Raw genomic sequence first — 20526 nt, 5'->3', positions numbered from 1 at the left:
GTGCTCTGTCTGTCTTCAGAGACTGTGATTCTCCCGGAGAATCCGAGCTGGAGCTTGGGGAATTTGCTTTTGAAGCGAGCAGGGACTCTGATTTTCGTCCCAAGTTACGGGAAGCATTGAAAACTGGTCGCTTTAAGCCCGCACCGTGATGCTCCATCTTCAGAGGGTCAGAGAAGACCCGGCTCCTCAGTGTCATACCGGCTGCAGACGGTCTTGTCTTGTTCCTCAGCTCATCTGCGATCCAGTTGCACTGAGAAATCCCGGTCGTTAGGAGGAGGACGGAAGGAGGTCGTGAGGAGGACTGAAGCGGTACTTCCAAGCAGACTTTTTGGCAGGGAAACTAGTTAGTTGTCCTGGCTCTCCTGCATCAAGGGAAAACCAGAGTCAAACGTTATGGCTATTTACAGTCTTCCGTTCCAAGCAGCACAGCCTCAAGCCCTGCTTATTCATTTGGAAGGAGCCGAGACTGGGTTTGCTTCACTCGCGTCTGCTCCGCAGGCTTTGGATCCTAAACTGAGTTTTTCTGTTGGGTTTATGCAGGGTGCTGCAGGTTTTGGTGGAGTTGTCTCCTTCCCTTGTGCCTCTGGGAGGACAGCCTCCAGCACCAGCTGTGCCTGTTTGTGATTCTGGAGATCATGGCTGTTTTCTTTGCAGCAGTTCACACCTTCTCGCTTTCCTTCCTGGCTCAGAGAAAAGAGGAATGATTGAATGATCCAGCTTTGCAGCCTCCGGAGGTTAAGCCACAGGTTCAGGCGCTGCTGCCACATCTGTCCATGCCTGTACAGCAGCAGCAGCCGTCTCCCGCTTCAGCTGCGGTGCCTGGCAGCGAGTTTCCAGCACGCGGGAGAGCCCCTAGTGAGAGGTTCCTCAGGAGAGAGGCGATCGTCCTATCAATTCCTTCTTCCTTGCCGTATTTCTCCTAGTCAAGGGGAAGCTGAGGCTTCTCGTTCATCCTTTAGGTTATCTGTGGACCTCTCTGTTGCTGAGGTGCCAAGGGCTTGTACTTGAAGGCCCGTGAAGACCCAGCGGACTCTGCTGGGACGGTCGATGCAGCCACAGATTCAGTGTGGGCGTAAGACGAGTTCAACAGAAGGTTGGGTGGTCCCCACCTTGGCTCTGCACTGAGTAACAATTAAAGCCTGCAGATGTTTACTGAAACCTGAGGCGTGATTTTGTAGCCTTTTTTCTTCAGTGTAACACCTCTGCTAGGCATTTGCCACACAGACCGCAAACGTCCTGGTCAGCTTTTGGCTGACCCAGCTCACGCAAAGGCCCGATGGATTCTGGGAGCAGCGCCATTAGGTGCAAGTGAGAGCACCAGGGAGGCAGCACAGGGGGCCAGAAAGAGCTAAAGGGCCATGATGCAGCCACCGTCACCTGCAGCCGGCTGTCTCCTGTAGCCGTCATCTTTGTCTGGCAGTACTGGCAGAATCTGCTGATTTTTGGAAATGGTATAGAGCAGACTTCCAAGGCGGAAGGGATAAAACATCAGCTGAGCCAAAAAGCCTTTGAAGCAGCTCCAAGAGCAGCTGGACTGCTGAGGCTCTTGTGCTTGTGCTTCCCAGCGTGATACAGGGGACGCCCGCACTGTGAGGGAGGAGGAGGGATGAGCGCTCTCGCTAGGGCACTTTGTTTTATTTCTTCGTGAGCTCACGAAATAAAGCTTAACTCACAGAGCACGTTGTCCTGTAAATGTCAAGCTTTCTCTCCCGTACTGGGTTTCCTCTAACTGCTCGCAGTCGTTCCATCTCTCCGTGCTTGGTTTTCGTAGGAGCTTGGAACTCCTGCTCCAGTGGCAGTCAAGGGCTGAAGGTTGAGCTTTTAGCAGAGAGCCCTAGCTGTTGAGTTGGCTTCCCTGTGCGATGGACCTTTTCTCCTGTCGCTGCGGTCCCCCCCTTCTCGCCCCAGTGTCCCCATACCCCCCACCCAAGACTCTGGTGTCGGGGACCGTTTCCTCCCGCTCCTGCTCTCCCAGGCGCTACAGGGAGCGCTTTTGGCCCCCAACGTTCTACGGGGCCGTTAACAGTCTCTGAGCAGAAGTCGCTGGAGCAAACGGCTGCCGGGGCGGCCTCTCCCCCGCGGCAGCAGCGCAGCCCGGCGCGGCACCCTCAGCGAGAAGCGAGAAGGGAATCGCTGCCACAGAGCGGCCCCGAGCGAGCCCGGCCTGTCAGGCGGCGGAGCCCCGCGGGCGGCGGGCCCGGCTGGCGAGCGGGGGCATGGCGGCGCGGAGCCAGGCCTCCCTGCGGCGCCGGCTGCAGAGCTCGCAGGAGGCGCAGCAACGCCAAGCGGTGCTGGTGCGGAAGCTGCAGGCGAAGGTAAGGAGCGGGGGCACCTGCCCGGGGGGGAGCTGCCCGGGGACGGGCCGCGGTGGCGGGGCCGGGGTGCCCGGGCCGCCCGCGCCGCGCTGAGAGGGGACTCGGCGGCGGCGGCGGCGGCGATCTCGGGGGGCGAACGCGCGGCCCCAACGGCGCCCTCCCCGGGGCTGCTGCGGGCGGGACGGCGCCGAGCCCGGAGCTCGGGGGAGGCCCCGGGAGCCGCCCTGCTCCGCCCGGCCTGCTGGGCGCCGTCACACACACACACACACAGACACACGCCCCGAGCCCCTCGTCAGGTCTCTCCCGTCCTTAACTAAAGATGCCGGGCTTGCCAACGCCTTTGTTTGGCCAGGTGAGCAGGGGGCTGTCCCAGAGGTAGGAGTCAAGCCGGCGGCGGTGGTTTCGCGTGGCCCCGGACAGAAGCAGGCAGCTCTGGCCTGGTCGGCCCGGGGCGCAGGAGCGCCGGCAGCGAGGAGGGTGCCGGCCCCGGGCGGAGGGTCGGGGCAGTGTCCGACGGTGGTCACGGCGTGGCTGGAAGCTCCTCCTGCTTTCCTTGCCCGTGCTTGTCTTCTGCAGCTGAACAGACACCCGCGTTCTGCAGCGGCTGTGCAGGGCTGTGGTCAGAACTGACTTGACTTGCTACTTAGTGAAACGCAACTTGCAAAACTCATTTCTCTAACTTCAAGGACCCGCTGGACCTTGAGCCCGTTGGAAGGACTGATCTGGGGGACGTAGTGGCCATAGGCCAGGCACGGCTCTCTAAGGCGCTCTCGTCATTCTGTTTGCCACCTCTGTCTTAGGATGAGCAGATAGCAGTGCGTGTAAAAGACACCCTGTCTCCTGTATTCTTTAATCTTAGATAAGGTGAAGCTTCCCTATGTCGTAACGACTTCTTGTTGACGGGATCGGCAGCACTGTGAAATGTGCTCTGCTTGGGCTGTCAAGACCTGCAGAAAAGCGAATGCAGGAGGGGCCGCGTCTGCTACAAGCCACATTCGCTCACCTTCATTCTGTGTGCCCATCTAGGTACTGCAGTACCGGACTCGGTGTCGAGAGTTGGAGCAGCAAGTGCAAGCAGGAGGGGTGAGTGTGCAGGTTGCTAACTAACGATAGCGTACGTAGCATTCGCTACCGCAGGCAAAAAGCTCCCCAGAGCAACGGCAGAGGGAAACAAGCGTTTGCTGCCTGAGGCTTTAAAGAAGCGCTGCAAGGCTGCCCGGCCGTCTTTTGTCCAGCTGCCGTTCTTAGAGCAGCCAGTAATCCCAGAAATGCCGGCCCGGAAAACCCGATCAAGAAGGATTGTAACGTTGTGAAGGAGTGCTTTATTGCTGGAGTAAGGTTTGTCCTAGGTCTCGGGAGAGGGCTCTACTGCCTGTTAGGTTCTGTGGCTGTCTCTGACAAAGACTTGGTTGAAACATGGCGTGTTGGAAGGCAAGAATGCTGGCGTTCAACATACAGAGCTGGCTCTGTGCTTTTCCTTCTGCTTCACGGCCAAAGTCAACCTAGGAAACGAAGGGTAGGAGAGTACTCCCAGGCTTCAAGTCTGAGTGAGCACTGGCGGTCATGAGCTGAGGATACTTAGCTGTGAGAGTGCAACGGCGGGAGACTGAGGAGAGCTGCTCACGCTGAGTAACACCCTTCCCCTCCCTTCCTCTCCCTAGTCGTGACACTGTTAAGCCTGGAGGAAGCCACGAGCTCCTGAGATACCAAAGAAATGGAGGGGAAAGCCACGGATGCTAACAGTAGTGAAGGGTCCACAAGAATTTGACTCAGCATTTCCTTTCTTCTTAAGGGATCCCTTCCAGGCAGGTGGGAAGCCAGAGAAGCCCGCGACCGGGAGAAAGCACTGCTTCAGTTGGAAGAGGAGCATCAAAGGTAAAAGGAAGAAGTGTTAACCTCACACATGGTATCCTGGATGCTCGCGGAAGCGAGGGAAGACCTGTCAGCGCTACCTGGTCTCCCCAAGGGAAGCAGTCGGGCAAGCCGTTTGGAAAGGAGAAAGGTCCACAATCTGTTCTGTGCCACAGGAATAGTGGTGTGTGCCGAATGGCTCTGTTTGGAGCGGGGGGTTGTTCTGGGTGACCTCCAAAGGTCCCTTTCCAGCCTAAATTATTCTGTGTCTCAGTCGGTGAGCTGCTCAGCAGAGCCTGGGTTTAGGTTGAGAATCAAGCCCCGACATGCTGAGCATTCCGTGGCGCAGGAGTTGTCCTCTTTGGGTTCGCTCGAATAGCATATCCTGCGCTTGGATCAGAGCCTTCCAGTAGAGCACTTGGCACCACAGGCATCTTCTGCCGCATTGCTTTCCCTGCTTTTCTTTTTCCCTCGGCCCCAGAGATAAATGGTGTGTGGTGTAAAAGGCACCTGTGTGCTGTGTTACGTATGTTGCAAGCTAAGGTGGGAGAAGCCCAGCTCCTGTTTTGATCCAGAAACTGAGTTCTGTGCTTGTTCGCAGGGCAGCGGTTCTCTCCATTTAGTTCATGAATTTAGTTTCCTGGGTGGGATATTAGCCTGTGGTCCCAAAGTCATTAAGCTGCAGTGCCTGACCTCTCAGCTCTCAGTTGAAAGTTGCGCATCAAGCTGTTTCCCCTCTGTGTATGGCGCTGTCTTTGTGGTGTGCAGTTTACTGGATCAAGAAGGTGGGGGTCTTTGCTACAGGTCTTACACAGTGTATAGGACAAGGACAGGGAGAGGCTGAACGGGAAGGTGAGGGCAGTGCTGGGTAGAACATGAGTTTGCCATAGCAGGGAGATCTTTCTTAATCCTAGAAAGCACTTTTCCTGCCTCTCGGTTTGACAACCAAGTCAGCGTTGAAGGAGCTGGAAAAGCACGGGGATGCTGCTTGTGGATAGCAGTTGTGCCGTGACCTCATCGCTGTTTCTCCTTTGCCAAGGTGTGAGACTCTGGCCGAAGTGAACGCTGTCCTGCAGGAGCACCTAGGTAAAGCGACTGAGGTTAATTCAGCCCTCAAGGAAGATGTTGGGAAACTGACGGCGGATTGGATGAGGGCCCGGGAGGAGCTGGAATTGAAGGCGAGCGAACGGCGCAATGAACGTGAGGTAAGGATAGGCTACGGGAATGTCAGACGTGATGCCCAAGCGGAATGGGAAGGCATTTTATTTCTGGCACGGAGGACTTGCTGTGTGAAAGTTGTGGCTGCCTTGAGGACGTCTTGGTGTTGCCTGGCCAAAGACAGGGGTGTGAGATGGAGGAGGGTCAGCAAATCGTGGTGCTGGAAGACGCCCCCCCGGCTGTGACCATACTGCTCAGTCTTCAAGGCAAATGCTTGCTGCTGCTGGATGCCGCAGGGCAGTCAGACGTGAGCGCTCGTCCTTTTAGTAGTTCCTAAATCTCTGTCGACAGCAGTGGAGACCGGAGAGGTCTGTGTCTTTTCACATTCAGAGCAGCCAACCGAAGAACAAGACAGGCCTCCCTTACCAAGAGTGTCTTGCAAGCAAATCTGACCCTGGTCTTGGAGGGGCTTGTTTTTGTCTTCCTCCACCAAGACTGTTAGACATCTCTGCAAGGCGAGATGACAAATCATGATCGGTTTGCTTTGCCGATACCCACTCCTGCAGGAGAAGCGTGGGTGTTTCCTTCCTTGAGGTCAGGTGACGAGTCTGCTGGGGGATGCTTCTGTGGTGCCTCTTCGGCCCTTGATACCCCTGTTGGAATTGTTATGAAAGGAGACCCGGTGATGGTGGTTGTACTCTCTCCTATCTGCACGACTTGCAGAGTGACGGCGAAGGCTGAATTGGCATTTCTTTTTGTCTTTGCATGTTTAGCTTTATGACAGCTACTTAAAGGGTGAACGTAACCGCCTACTCAGCCTGTGGCGTCAGGTGGTGACCTTCCGCCGTCACTTCCTGGAGATGAAGACTGCCACTGACCGGTGAGTAGAAGTTAAGGCTGGATCCCTTGCAGGAAAACTGTAGCTTCCCTTCTCACCTGCTTTTTGAGCCTCGATGTTACGTTAGTTGCGGCTACAGATATGATTTCTCCTTTGGTAGCCTGAAGCCATGCCATTAAGCGTGCCTTAGGCTGTTTTCGGAATCATTTTGTTTGATGCTGGTTTTCAGATAAAACCGAGGGGCTCGGGCTCTAAGCAGTGCAGAGGCCCTGAACGGATGAACTTGACTGTGGTGCTGTTTGGGCACATTAACACGGACACAGGCGCACGTGGACACATTGGAAGAGCCTCACCAAAGCTGTGCATGCAGCACCTAGCGCGGTCCCTTTTATAGAGTGACGAAAATCTGCCTTAAATCTCACTTGCGTTCTTTTCCCCCTGCTCCTGATGGGAAGATCATTCATGGATACCTGTTTTTGTCCTTCTCCTTTCCAGCTTACATTTATTCTGGTCAGTTTGCATCCGCTTATGCCTCTACCAGCATTGTTGAGAGAAAGGATAGCTTCTCTACCCTGTTACTGCATTTGTCCAATTTATTTTGCTTAGTTTGATACCTCCTTTTTAGGATTGCTTTCTTGTTCTTGGGCTCTCTGAGGTTCCTTTCTCACAGCTGCAAACAAAAATCGTGTAGCCGTAATAGTACGTTCTTCTGGTGTCAGCATGCAATTTCAAACGCTGGGTTACCGTCAGCCATTTACCTTATCTGATGGTAAGCTTTCCTTAATGTGTAGAGTATGCCTGAGCTACTAGTTAATCCTTCTGGCTGTGCCATCGATTTCTTCTTATCTCTGAGGAGAAAACAGAGTCGTTCCTCAACCATCAAAGAGACCCGTTGCTCAACTCTCAAGATGCGTCCTGATCCCAAAGTGTCAGATGAATGATTCGTCCCCGGTGAAGATGTCATCTTTCCTGCCAGCTTTTACGGTTGCACAATTCCGTGCTTGAAAAGTGAGTCAGCTGATAAAGATGGTGGTGTGAACGTTCTCTCTTTCTTTATTCTCCTTCAGAGATTTGTCAGAGCTGAAGGCCGAGCAAATGAGGCTTTCTGGATCTATACTTGTAAACTGCTCCCGCCTAAACTCCGGCATGCAGCGCTGGGAGTCCGTCCCTCTGGGTAGACCTGTCCTAAAGGATCAGGCGCAGCAGCAAGCGGACCAGGAAAGAAGCCAGAGGACTTGGGAAGTGATGTGCTTACAAGCCAAGGGGGACCCGGAGAAGGAGGAGCTTCAGGACAGGTAAACGTGTTTTAAACTTTGGAAGGAGTCAGCATCCCTGGAGGTCTTTAGAAGACATGTAGATGTGGTGCCTGGGGACATGGTTTAGTGGTGGACCTGGCAGTGTTAGGTTTCCGGTTGGGCTCGATGATCTTAAAGGTCTTTTCCAACCTGCATGATTCTGCGATGCTATGCTCTTGGTTTTGGAAAGGAGAATGTTTTCACACGAAAAACTTGTTTGTCCCTTCCCCTTCTCGTAGACTGAAGGACTTAGCTGCACTTGAAGGAAAACAGTCATTATCACAGAGTGAGTTGGTAGTCGCGAGAGAGACACTGGAGGAATGGCGTCTTCAGAGGGATCTGCTGAAGCGCGAGAAACAGGAGCTTACAATGGCCCTGGAAAAGGTATGGTCACCTTACTCCTAGGCAGCACTTGTGGGAGAGGGAGTTGTGATAGCAGGACCGCCACCGGTGCTGTTTCTGGCAGTAGAAGAGAGGGACAATGTTGTTCTCCTTCTTGGAAAACGGTGATCGGATCACACAGGCTCGTGGGTGTAGTCAGTCCCCAGGTGCCTGCTGGGCACGCTGAATTGGGAGTATGTCGGCAATGCGAAAGGGGATCTGGAGTCGCTGCTTGAAGTCAGGGATTTTCCTGTCTTTGTTTTCATGTTGTTCTGCTGTCTCTTCAGGCAGAGCAGTCAGTAGCAGAGTTGACAGGGGCTCTGAATAAGCTGCGTGCTGAAGTAGCTGATCTACATGTTGGAGCCGCGAAGGTGAGCAGTATTCATGAAGCTCTCGCCTTGGATAAAGTGCAGCTGAAGAAACTTGTGTTGCTCCTTTTTCTGTCCAAGCCAAACCTTCTTCATAGGAAATCTTACTGTATTTTATTTCCTCTGTGCTTCTGCGATTGTAGCTGGAGCAAGAGCACGATCTTCTGTCAGGTAAAGTGGCCGAGATGGAGAGAGCAAAGATCTCTGACCAGGAGAGGCTGAACCTGTGTGAAAGAACAAACGAAGAGCTCTGCGCAGAGAAAGCCCGCCTGGAGCAGCTGCTGAAGAAAGCAGAGGAGCACCAGGAGGGGCTGCAGGCAGAGCTGAGGATGCTGGCAGAGGAGAAGGCAGAAACCCAAGATAAACTCAATGAGGTGAGACCAAAAACCTAGTGCTTTCCGGGTGGGCTTTTGGCTGCTTGGCTCAGCGGGGCTCTGTCTGTTGGATTCTGCAGTGTTTTTGTCAAGGAGACGCTTTCCATTTGTTCGAGCCTAGAGAGCGGGACAAAGCTGCAAGTCAGTGTCTGCTGTCTTGTACTGCTGAGAATGGGAATGACGTCCTGACATTGTTGAAGTTGTCTTGCAAGCCATACACGCAGCTTTGAATTGCTCGAGCCTCTTCAGGCCTTGAGGAAGAGGATGAGAAATAGGCCGTGTGACTCTGGACTACCTGATTTTCAGTACAGTGGAAAAAGAGCTTGGGAGAATCGTATCGCTGGAGGAGACTAGGGAGTTTGCCATCATTTCAGTGTCAGTTTCATAATGTACAACCTTGGGTATTACGGGATAACTTTGAGAGGAGAATTGTTTGTTTCGGATGGTCTGTTCTCTGCTAGACAGTCTTGGTTTTCGAGTCCGTGGTATGTTTGGCAAATACCCAGCAGAGGTGTTATACTGAAGACAAAAGCTAAAAAAACATGGTTACTCTTCAAGCTTGAATACCAGCAAGGTATATTAGACGACTTCTTTGTGTAAGACAAGGAAACAGTATTGTTGACGTGAACTCCTGTACCAATAGAGTCTACCATCTCTTTGGCCACATCAGCCAGACTTTCATAAATCACTAACTGATGCTGCCACCACGAGGGCTGTTTCCCTGACAAGCGTCGCCTCATTGCATCCAACTGCTTTACACGCTCAAGTAGGGGACGCTTTGATCTTTTCTTTTTTTTTTTCTTTTTTTTTTTTCTTTTCTCCCTCCCCCCCCCCCCCCGAAGGAGAAAACGTGTATTTTCACTTTCTTCAGCAAGCCAAGTTGCTTCTGCTCAAACTTTCCTGAACATTTCCAGCAACAACTTGAATAGATTCTTAGAGCATTTTAGTTTGCAAGGGGGCAGTTCTGGAAAAACGCAGTGTTTTTGCATGAAAACACGTAGTCTGGGGTATGTAGGTTTGTCCTGAAGGAGCTGTCCGGACCCCGGCAACCCAGTAGGGCCTTACGCGTCGCTTTCAAGTTAACAGTGCCAGCGCCTTCTGGCAGCCCCGGGTATTAGTGCGGTATAGAGCAGATGCTCTGAAGCTTTCAGCCCAAAGTACAGGAGCTCCTTCTCCTCGAGCTGATTCAGAAGTGGCACTGGCTGGCTCTGCATAGAAGCCCAGAGAACGGACTCTAACTGTATTTTGTCCCGCTTTCAGGTTTACCGCCAGCAAGAGTCATCTAGCAGTGGTCTGGAGCAGTTGCGCCAGGAGTCCTCTCGCCAAGGGCATGCACTGGCCAGGGTGTCCAAAGAGAAGGAGTTGCTGGTGCGTGAGAAGGCTGCCCTAGAGGTGCGACTGGCAGCCGTGGAGCGGGACAGACAAGGCCTTTCAGAGCAGCTGGCAGAGGCCAGGTAAAGGTGGGGAGGAGACCCTAAGCAGGACGTTATTTCATGTCTGGAATTATAAAGGTGGTAATCATTACACGAGGATTGATTGCATCCAGTGCTTTTCAGATGTTTTCACCTTCCACGGGCAGAAAATGGAGGAATCTTGAGAAAAAACCCCAAACAGTATCCCATGATTTGAATGGTATTTGCCTGAGAGCTAAAGCTAACAAAGCTCTCCTGAGCCTTGGGCTCGCGTTTATGCCCCTTGCATGTTCCTCTGTGAAATCCAAAGCAAGCCAATATAATTCCTCGGTCTCTGGCACCTTGGCTCTGCATTGAGTAATAATTAAACCACGCAGATGTTTACTGAAGCCTGAAGCTTCTCTCTGGGTTTGGTTTCTTGTTCTGTGCATCGGAACACAGATCTTTCCGTATCGAGTAGTTTGAGGTGGGATCTTCAGACTTCAAGGCTATTACACGCGGTGCCCAGTTATTGGGCTGTAGCAACTGTTCCTGCCAGATGTTGCTCTCAAGAGCCTTTTGTTGTCGCAGTTTGGGACTCGGTCTTTTCTGTTCCGTTTTAGAGACTGACTTTGATTTATCCTTAAAAGGGAGCGTAGTGGCTTTGGACTGCCAGCGACTGGCGTAATCAGAAATGTGTGCTTGTTCTCCTTCCCAAAGCTACATCCTCCATTGTCCATCCAAGTGGGTGAAATCCTACATTTGTGGGGTTTATTGTTGTACCACTCGGGTGCCCCTTTCCCCTGAGGGACGTTAACCCTGATTGCATCCCTGTACGAGTGAGGCAGTGCTGTGTATTGTAGGAACCCGGCAGGCAGGACGCCGGTTAGATCAGGGAGGTGACTGCACCCCCTGGTTCCAGAATCCTGCGTGTGGTACGCAGCAGTTGGCTGAAGTCTATGGATGCAACAGTTTGCCTCTGCAGTACCACAACTTCCGTTTTAAAGAGCGACCAGTCATTTGCGCTACCGCCTACTTAGTTAGCAACGCTTAAAGAAAAGTAGCAAGTTTTTCTCTTGAACTTGCAACAGTTTAAACTGCAGGATAGCTGCCTCTCCTTTCAGGTAGCCCTTGTTCTGATAACATCTAGTTGAAGTTTCTTACAAATGCTGCTGCAAGCATGAGATTTTACTACGCCGTCCGATGTCTTTCTTTGGTCCCTTCTGAAGATAGGGAGTCTGGAAAATGACCTACCTATACCTACACTGCAAGCAGCATTAAAACGTCACGAGTCAGCCAGGGAAATACTCTGATTCTGTCCCCCTGCAGAGCAACTTGGAAGTGCAGATGAGAGGAGGAGGGCTGTGAGCAGAGGCTGGGCTTTGGCTGGCACAGACTTTGTGGGCACAGCTACCCGTGTGTCACAGATCAGACACCAGCAATGTAAGATTCGGCCGTTGAGATCAAATTCGGCTGGGCTTTCTGAGTTACCCTAGGTCATCCGTAAAGCCTGGGCACTCCCTCGGAGGGGCCTGCATTGCTGCTCTAAATGGCAGAAGTAGGCTTTCTGTATACCACTTTCCACGCAACCGTGCTCAGGAGTGGGGATCTTGAACCGCTTCTTGCTGGAATAACTGCCTGTGGGTGTCAGGAGCAAGAAACTCACTTCTCTCCGTATTCTCAACTTGCAGGTCAGTGAAGGAGACCCTGGAATCCAGCCTGTTTGAGGCTCAGCAGCACTCATCTCAGCTGGAGATCTCCCGGCATCAGCTTGAAATCCAGCTTCACGCAGTCGCGCAGGCCAAGGAGGTGATCCAAGGTGAGAGCCTCGTGTGCTTTGTTTCTGGTGATCCCCCTGCCTACGAAGATGGTATAAAAACAGCTGTCTGTCCGCAGTGCTTCTGAGGAGTGAAGGAGCTGGAGACAGATCCCTCCTACACTGCAAGTCAAATGGCTTGAGGTTAGTGAAGTCAGAACCACTGTCTGCGCAGGCCCTGAATCTTGCCGTTTGCCGTGTTTGCAGGGGAAGTGAAGTGCCTTCAATGTGAGCTGGAAGCGGAGAGATCTCTAAGGAGGCAGGAACGGGAGCACATGGCACAACGGCTCTTGCAGACAGAACGGCAGTATGAGGCTGCCCTCAGACTTCGGCAAACTGATCATGAAGCGGAAATGAACAAGCTCCTGCAAGACCTGGTAGGAAACAGTACGCTTTTGAATTCTTCCAGCAAGCTTTGTGGGCTGGCTTTAGAAGGATAATAGCCTGAGTGTGGCTGCCTGAAATGGCAGCAACCATCTGTCGCAGGCCGCCCGTTGCGGCCAGGCAGCAGAGCCAAGGGCTTGTACTTGAAGGCCCGTGAAGACCCAGCAGACTGTGCTGGGATGGTCGATGCAGCCACAGATTCAGTGTGGGCGTAAGACGAGTTCAACAGAAGGTTGGGTGGTCCCCCCGCAAAGCCTGGCAGCCCAGGGGTAGGATCTTAGCAGACTCCCGTCTGCCGTGAAGTAGACTCCTAACATTCCCGCCAACTGCAGTCACGGGAGCTTTGTTCCTTTCTTTCTGTCCTTTCATGGTTGGCAGAGGTCTTGTCTTTGGGCTTAAAGCGTATGGAACAGGCCCCTCATTCCTGGGGCTTGAGTTCGTGGCCTGTCTTGTGGCTAGGGCGTCGGGGTAGTGGCCTCCTTCTCACCCTGCAGTCCATCTGCGCCTTTTCATTGACGAGAACGGAGTTGGGCTTTGAAAATAGAGACTCTGAGAATAGCGAGAAATCCCGAGGAGAGAGGTGCTAGGGAACAGGCAGCCACCAGAGAGGGGAAGGTAACGTCTCCTCTTCCTCCACCTGCTGACCCTCCTTTTAAGTTCCTTGGTAGGACATGAGTTATGGAGGGCACAAAGCCACTGCTGTGCACTGTTGAGGTGGGGGTTTGTGGGAGGGAGTATTGTGAGGAGCTTGGCTGGGACTCCATCTTGAAGTCTTTTCCTCCCCTCATCAGGCAAGCGAGTGGGAAGGGCACCATTCAGAGCTAGAGGAGATGCTGGAGCGATGGGAAAAGGAGAAGGCAGAGACAGAAAGGGAGCACGAGAAGAAGCTGTTTGATATGAAGCAGAAAGTTGCCACCATGCAAGCTCAACAAGAGGAGGAACGAACGAGAGTTGAAAATGCCAAGCAAGAGGTAAAGGCCGTGAAGGGGGAATTTGTGTGGGTTTTTTTTACTCTTCTGGGCTCCTTATTGGCAGTGCTTCTCTGGACACTGTGGAAATGCCACACATTTTTCCTGTTAGGTGACTAAGAGTTTGTTGGAGAGTCAATCACAGATGGACCGTGGATGGACCACGTTTTTGCTGCCAATCTCACTTAGGAACCTGTGCCTCCAAGGGGGCAGATAATGACCCAGGAGACAAGCAGCACGGTGCTTCGAGAACGTGGGAGCCCGTCACTCTCTGAGTCTTACCACACAAGTTTTGTATGGGAAGTTTAAAGCCGTCCTCTCTTTATTTCTGTGCAGGCCCCGCCAGAACAGGAGCGTGAGAAGAAGAATGCTTTCCTAGAGACGCTGCTCCAAACTCGGGGAGAGCTAAGAGAAGCCTGCCAGCAGCTGGAGCAGCTCAGGCAGGAGGTGGAAGAGCGGCGAGAGAATGGGCAGGTCAGTCTGACTGGTAGGGTGGGCTGAAGGAACAGGCCGCTGGCAATTGGACATAAGCTGAGAGAAGCTGAGAGAGCCAGGAAACAGAGTGAAGGGCAGGAACAAGGGAATGAAAGATAAGCCCTGCGCCTGGGGAGGCAAGGCCTACTGCAGGCACTGCAAGCAGCACAGAGCCCGGTAAGCGCCAGAGATCAGCAACAGCAAGGAAGGGTTACAATGGAAGCAGAGCTGGGTGGAAAAGCAGAAAGAAGTGGCTGAATGAGTGTGATTTTGAGAGAGAAGGAGAAAAAAGCTGGATCTGATGGCAGGTCCCGGTAGCTTGCTCTCCATTTGTGTTTACAGAACATCACGGAAAAGCTGCAGGCAGAACTGCAGGAAAGTCAGAGTAAGATCAAGGCCGTGGAGAATAGGCACAAGGAAGAAATGCAAACCGTCACAGAGGAAATGAACAGCCTTCTTCAGCAGAGGGATGCTCTACAAAAACAGGTGACTGAAACGGCCATAGCTACTCCGGTCATCAAACAGGTGAAGTGTCTCTCCACTTCTTGCCTTTCCACTGCAGAGCAGCAGGCTGGTGGGGTAGTCCCTCTGACTGCCATCATACTGTGGTCTCCATCTCAGCTGGTCTGGAGGAGACTTTACCGGCCAGCTGAATGGACAGATGGGCTAGTCCTTTTGCCTGTTTGCCAGCAATCATCAGAATGGATTTCTGCTGGTCTTGGTTTTTAAGGTGGTTTTTCAGATGAACGTGGTGACCCACTGAGCTTTTTAAACAAGTCGGCTGTATCCATTGTGAATCTGGTACTCTCGTGACAGGGTGAAATTTCAAGTTGTTCTTTCCTCACAGTACATGATACGGCTGACAGTGACAAGCCATAGTCTTTGACTGCTTTGTTAGGTTTTACTTGTGGTGGAAGAGTTGACATCTCAGCTAGCAGCCTCCGAAGAGTCTCTAAAGGAGGAGGCCATGCGTCTGCAGCAAGAGGTGGCGTCTTTGGAGAGGAAACTCGAGAGCACTGAGAAGCAAAGGAAGGATGTCCTGGTGAGGCTGGCAGATGCTGCAAAGGGCCATTTCTTACCTATTTTTTGGCCTTCTGTTAATAGTTCTAAGGAGCAACTTTTTCCGGTGGAGAGCTGATTTTGGGTGGTCTTGTACCGGTTCAGTCCAAATCTGAGCAGACACAGAGTACGCAAATGCTGACCAAGTTTCCCTCACTTCCCGCTTCCTTCCAGTCACCGTTCCTTGTTTCCCAGACGTTTGCTCTCCTGCCAGGCCATGTAGCTGAGTTAGCAGGGTCATCGCCTTGGGTAGGAGAGGACAGTCCAGAAAGGAGAGGTCGTTAAGATGACCGATAGCACAAACTATGTGGAGAGACCGCTACAGGAGCAGAAGAGTGTCATTTATACCAGCGGTTGTTTTCTGGTTTACCTTTTCCAATTGCGTTCTTCTGAATAAGCAGGGAAAGATGCTGTAGTCATGTAAAAGTCAGTTATGATTCAGGGTGTCTGTTTTCCTCAGTGCTGATGATTTCTGCCCTTGAACCTTTAGTCAAAGGAATTTTCAAACTTGTCTCTATTTACATTGCATGGTTTGGGCGATCATTGGTGTCCAAATCCATATTTAGATTTCCAAATATCTGTATCTGGAAAAAGGGGTGAGGAGGCAGAGTTAGCTAATAATAGAAAGCTGTTCAACATTGCCCATCTGAGAGCAGACAGTGGGGGAAAAGAGAGATATTTGAGAAACAAAAGTGCTGATCCAGATCCATAGGAATGCCTGCCAGGGGAAATCTAGTCCCGATTTCCAACAGTGGGAATGCCAGCCCGTCACCTGACCGTTACTCCTTCCAGAGGGGACAGCGGGGTTCCAGAGGGTGGTACCATGAAAACTCCACACAGTAGAGGCCCAAAACCCCCCCCAGCCCCCCCAAACCAAATGGAAATCCCATGCTGGGGTTGTTCTCTCTTGCCTTCCTCCCTAGCAGAGACAACATCGTCATGGCACTGCCTAAATCATGCCTGGTCTGGACTTTAGATCCTGGCTGCAGTTCTGGCAGCTCCTCCCCAAAAGAACACGCTAGAGCTAGAAGAGGCTCAGAGAAGGGCAAACAGGAAGATGGGACTGGCTGAGTAAGCTGGCAAAGACGCAGCCGAAAGGGTGGCGCAGGCAAGGTCTACAACATCCCGAGAGGCAGGGGGAGGGGGGGGCAGCCCTTGACTGCCGCTGGAGCAGGAGTTCCAAGCTACTACGAAAACCAGACCTATATGGATGGAATTATTGAATCTTTTCCTCGCTGTTTTGCAGCATGAACGGGACAGGCTGCAAGCAGTTAAAGAAAAACTGGTACGAGAGATGAAACTTCTTCAGGAATCAGCCACAGCCTCTGAGACCCGAGCAAATACAGCAACGGATACGAATCACTGCCTTGAACAAGAACTTCAGACTGCATTGTCTGTCTTGAAAATGAAAACCGAGGAAGTGGAAACGCAGTGGGAGAAAATGCAGACGCTCCAGAAAGACGCGGCACAGGGAAAAGCTTTGCAGGAGACTCTCCCTCATCTGACTGCCATCCTGTCAGAGAGGGAGGGAGAAATGAAGTTGTACCAGGAAGAGGTGAGAACGCCGGAAGACCAGCAAGCAATGCAGAAAACTACTCTCGATCAGGTTATTAAGGACATAACAGAGAAAAAACAGAAGATGGAATCCCAGCAAGAACGGATACGGGACCTGGAGAAGCAGCAAGAAAAACAAAGGATTGCTGTCAGCAAGATGAGCAAAGAGCTGGAAGAGAGAGGCCTGGAGATCAGATCCCAGCAAGAACGGATACGGGAGCTCTAGAGAAGCAGCGAGAAATGCAGAGGACTGCTGTCAGCAAGATGAGCAAAGAGCTGGAGGAGAGAGACCGGGAGATCAAATTCCAGGAGGGGAAAATAGCGATTCTAGAACAAGACGGTGCATCACAAGTGAGAAATCTGCGGGTGGATCTTGATCATCTGAAAGGAACCTTGGAGGAGAGAAACTTGGAGCTTATGTCTCTGACTCAGCAGATCCAAGAACTGGAAAGGGAGAGAGAACAGGTGAAATCTCTGCACGCAAGCCTCGAACACCTGAGGGCCGCTCTTAAGGACAGAGAGAGCGAGTGTGATTCTCAAAGGCATCAGTTAAGACTCTTGCAGCAGTACAAGGAGCAGCAAGAGGGGTACCTGCAAGAGCTTCACGGTAAAGTAGAAAAGATGACACTTGCTTTGTCTCAAAAAGATCAAGAGCTTGAGTCACAAGAAAAGCAAATCCAGGAAGCTGAAGAAGTCACGGAAATGCAGTTAAGGACTGTCCGTGACCAACTGGAGCAGGCCTTAGAAGCCTTAAAAGAAAAGGACAGACTCATAGACACCCAAAAGCAACAAACAAGGAGCTACGAGGGAAAACCAGGAGAACAGCTGAAGGTCTTACGCAGAGACTTAGAAGACGCTACGGCAATACTGAAAGAAAAGCATTTCATGGTTGAATCTCAGAAGGAACGGATTGCGACCTTCCAAAAAGCAGAACAAGACTCTGGAGAGCAGAAGGAAATTCTGCAGCATCTGGAAGCGGCCCTAAAGGAGAAAGAGCAAGAAATTGTATCCCTTAGAAAGCCATGTGAGGCACGCAAGGAACAGGAGGAAAAGCACGGAGCTGAGCAAACAAATCTTCAAGGGACAAAACTGACTCTGAAAGGAAGAGAGAGAAAGAAAGATAGGGGTTCTGGAGGAGGCTACCTCTAGGCTTGAGACCAAGGCTCAAGGTGAGCAAAAAGAGTTAGAAGAGGAAATAAGAGCTCTTTGGGAAGATCTCCAGCACGTTCAGCAGACTCTGGCAAGGAAGGATGAAGAGATCGAGTACCAGAGAGACAGAGTCAGGTATTTCGAGAAGACTCTGTCAGGGAGAGAACAAGAGCTTAGGCGGCAGAGCGAACTCCTGAAACAATTAACGTCAGCTTTGCGATGGAAAGATGAGGGGGAGACCCTACAGAAACAAATCCAGAAACTCCAGAAATGGGAGGAAGAGGAAGCCGAGAAGAGGAGGGTTCTCCAGGAGAGAGACCGTTCCTTGCAAAGGCAGAAGGAGCTAACCCAACAACTGGAAGATGAGCGGAAAGCAAAGGGGGAAGAATTGGAGCGTGCGATTGCTATCTGGAAGCAGACTGAAAGCGGAGAAGTCAAATGGAAAGAGAAGGCACAAGCACTGACTCTTGCCCTGACCAAGAGTGAAATGGCCAATGGGACTCTGAGGGGAGAAATAGCCGTCCTGCAGAGTATGGTTTCAGAGAGGGACACGGACTGGTTTCATCACGAGGTAGGCAGCGTGATTGATCATCAGTCAACTAAAATGTCTATAAAGGATTCTAATGACGGTTCCCATCAAGATATGGGAATTTATGTTCCTGTCAATCTATGACCAGCTTGGCCACAGAAACTATGGCTGCAGCCAGCAGGCTTGCCTGTCTGTGTAGCTCCGGCCAGAGACCATTCGCCTGCTAGAATGTTTTCTGTCCAGCCCAGAACTACTGACAGAACTACGGAGCTTGCTGTTAAAATTAACTCCAGGCCAAAAGCTGGGGATGGCTAGTTGGTTCTCTCCTATCTAGGCAAGCTTAGCCAACATGTCGTGGTTAGAATTTGGCGTGGAAAGGAAAGGGCACCGTTGACCAAACTAATGTACTAAACTTAGTCGAATTTTATAACGACGGCTGGAGAGCAGCTACGCTGATGGTGCTTAGAGGATGCTTTCAGACATGTAGATTGCTGAGGTACAGCTTTTCCAGTGTATTAAAAAGAACGGAATTCGTCCCGCCGCCTGATCGGGTTAAAGGCTTCGTTGCGCGTTCAGAATGTACTTGTGCCGCAGTCCAAAACGCATGAGGGCAAATTTGTGTGGATTTCTCCAAGGTGATCTGGAGGGGCCGCCCTAGGAAGAGAGTGTGTTGTTTTGGCCTGTGGAGCAGGAGGAGAAGAAGGGACTTAGCACTGTCCGTTCCTGGGTCTGGTCGCTCTCCGCAACGTGTTGCTTCTGGCCCTTCTAAGCTTTCTGTGGCACCAGCTCTCACAATCTCCTCTCTGTGTACCCAGCAGGCTACTGCAGAAGGGGAGCAGCTCTCCTGGCTCTCGGAGAAGAGACTCCTGTCGCAGCGGCTGGAACGTCTGCAGCGAGCAGTTGCAAAGCTGCAACTCGAGAAGACGGAGCTGAAGCAACTCAACGCTGAGCTCAGGAGGACTCTTGAGCAGGTGAAGCAGGCTTTCGCTGCCTCTGCAAAGCCTCACGGTCCTCTGGAACACAACACATTTCCACAGGCAGCACTTTGGCGTCCTCTGCTTGTTGCCTTCCCTCTCCCACTTTCCCCTGCGGACACTGGCTTTTGTATTTTCTCTCTCTTCTGGCACCCTATTGCCTTCAGAAACGCACATTCCCTCCGGTACCACCCTTCTTGCCCCAGTGTCCCCCTACAGACACATTTGACACTCTTGTGGCCAGGAGCTGTTTCCTCTTGCTTTCTCTTTCTCTTCCATAGTCTACGTCGAGTAGTCCTTTTTGCCCCCAACCTCCTCTGGTGCCATTAACAGTCTCGGAGCAGAAATCTCCTTGCCATGGTGTCCAGAGGTGCTGTTACTCCTTGTTTGGTGGCAGCACGTTTCCGTGACCCTTTCTCCCATCCAACGCGCAGGTGGAATGGGAGCGGAGGAGACTGAAGAGATATTGTAGAGGTCGGTCGCTGCCAGATGCGTGCGGCTTTTCTCTCTCTGACCAGCACAAGGTGCCTGCTTCTCGACAGGTGAGAACAGCATCGTACTCGGTGGGAGGAGGGTCTGGCCATACAGAGGAACAATGGCAAATCCCAGCGGCAGCAGCCCCCCAGGACACACCTAGTAGAGGTCGAATAGAGACCATGGCCCTGGCCAAACCGGAGACCAAAAAGAGATCCTTGCGTTTTCTTCACAGGAGGAGTCTCACACGTGCTGCAGTTGTCGATTAGCTGAGTTGCAGAAGCAGGTGAGGAGTGGGAAAGCTCTCATCAGTAGCTGCTGTGGCCGTACTGCTGGGCACGACTTCGCACCGTGCTACAGCCCGAGTTTGGTTTGGCTGTCAGGAAGCGAGTGCACCGGGCAGTGGAAATTGTCCCAGTGAAACTGGAATTGTTGATGATCTGAGCTGAGTTCAGGGCGCCTCTGGGACTCTGGGAACCTGTTGCTTCCCCTTCCACAAGGACAGCGTGTTTGTCAGGGCTGGAGTTAGCGGGTGCGTCTTCCCTGGCAGCCGGTACCGTGGGGCTACGGATGGTCCTAACAGCGTGGGCTTGTCTGAGCTCGGCCTTTTGCCTCTTTCAGGTGTCCCTTCTGCAGACGCAGCTGGCACAGGAACGAAAATACAAGCAGGACTATCCTGAGTGCTGTGCAAAGACCAGCCAGGAGCTGTCAGACCTTCACCACGAGCTGTCTCTTACTCCTTAGCAGCTGTGGTCAGGGAGCCCAAAGCTGCTGTTTTGGAAGCAGAGACTGGGAAGCTGGGTCAGCCTCTGAACCTTCTTTTCCTGTAGAGGAACAGCTGCTGCATCACAGGGTTCCTGTCCTGTGCCCTTCCCAGGAACGAATTCTGTTTTGCTGCGGGAAATGGGGGTGCATTTGTTCTGTTTGCATCTGGAAGCATCTCCTAGTGACAGTGGTTTTAAATGCGTTTTGGTTTTTTTAATAAAGGCAATTTTGCAGGAGTGCCCTTTTTCCGTAGGTGAAAGCGAGTGCTAGGTAAATCTGTGGCTTGGGAAAAGATGCTCCTAGTTTTTGACTTGCACAAGTAAGCTATGACGACCTGCGGTCTGATTTCACCTCTTGAGTTCATCGCTGTTCCCTGCGAGGAAAGAGGGAAAAGGAGGTGTTCTCAAAA

The 20526-nt window shown here is 52.1% G+C and overlaps 1 protein-coding gene across 1 annotated transcript; it reads left to right on the top strand.

The window, feature by feature from the left end:
• Positions 1-1726: 1726 nt before the first annotated feature.
• LOC129201338 (centrosome-associated protein CEP250-like) lies at positions 1727-20353 on the top strand. Its single transcript, XM_054812457.1, is given in 23 exon segments — positions 1727-2315; positions 3342-3398; positions 4108-4190; positions 5206-5371; positions 6098-6204; positions 7230-7457; positions 7697-7841; positions 8126-8209; positions 8350-8580; positions 9841-10034; positions 11663-11790; positions 11995-12164; positions 12963-13142; positions 13476-13613; positions 13956-14099; positions 15919-16447; positions 16450-17330; positions 17332-17946; positions 18720-18875; positions 19313-19420; positions 19588-19638; positions 19974-20081; positions 20084-20353. Coding segments are annotated over 23 exon segments (4701 nt in total). The 5' UTR covers positions 1727-2216; the 3' UTR covers positions 20183-20353.
• The last annotated feature ends 173 nt before the right edge of the window (positions 20354-20526 follow it).

This window comes from Grus americana, unplaced genomic scaffold, assembly GCF_028858705.1.
Source record: "Grus americana isolate bGruAme1 unplaced genomic scaffold, bGruAme1.mat scaffold_970, whole genome shotgun sequence".
NCBI classification, from domain to species: Eukaryota; Metazoa; Chordata; class Aves; order Gruiformes; family Gruidae; genus Grus; species Grus americana.
This window is presented reverse-complemented; position numbering and strand designations above follow the sequence as displayed.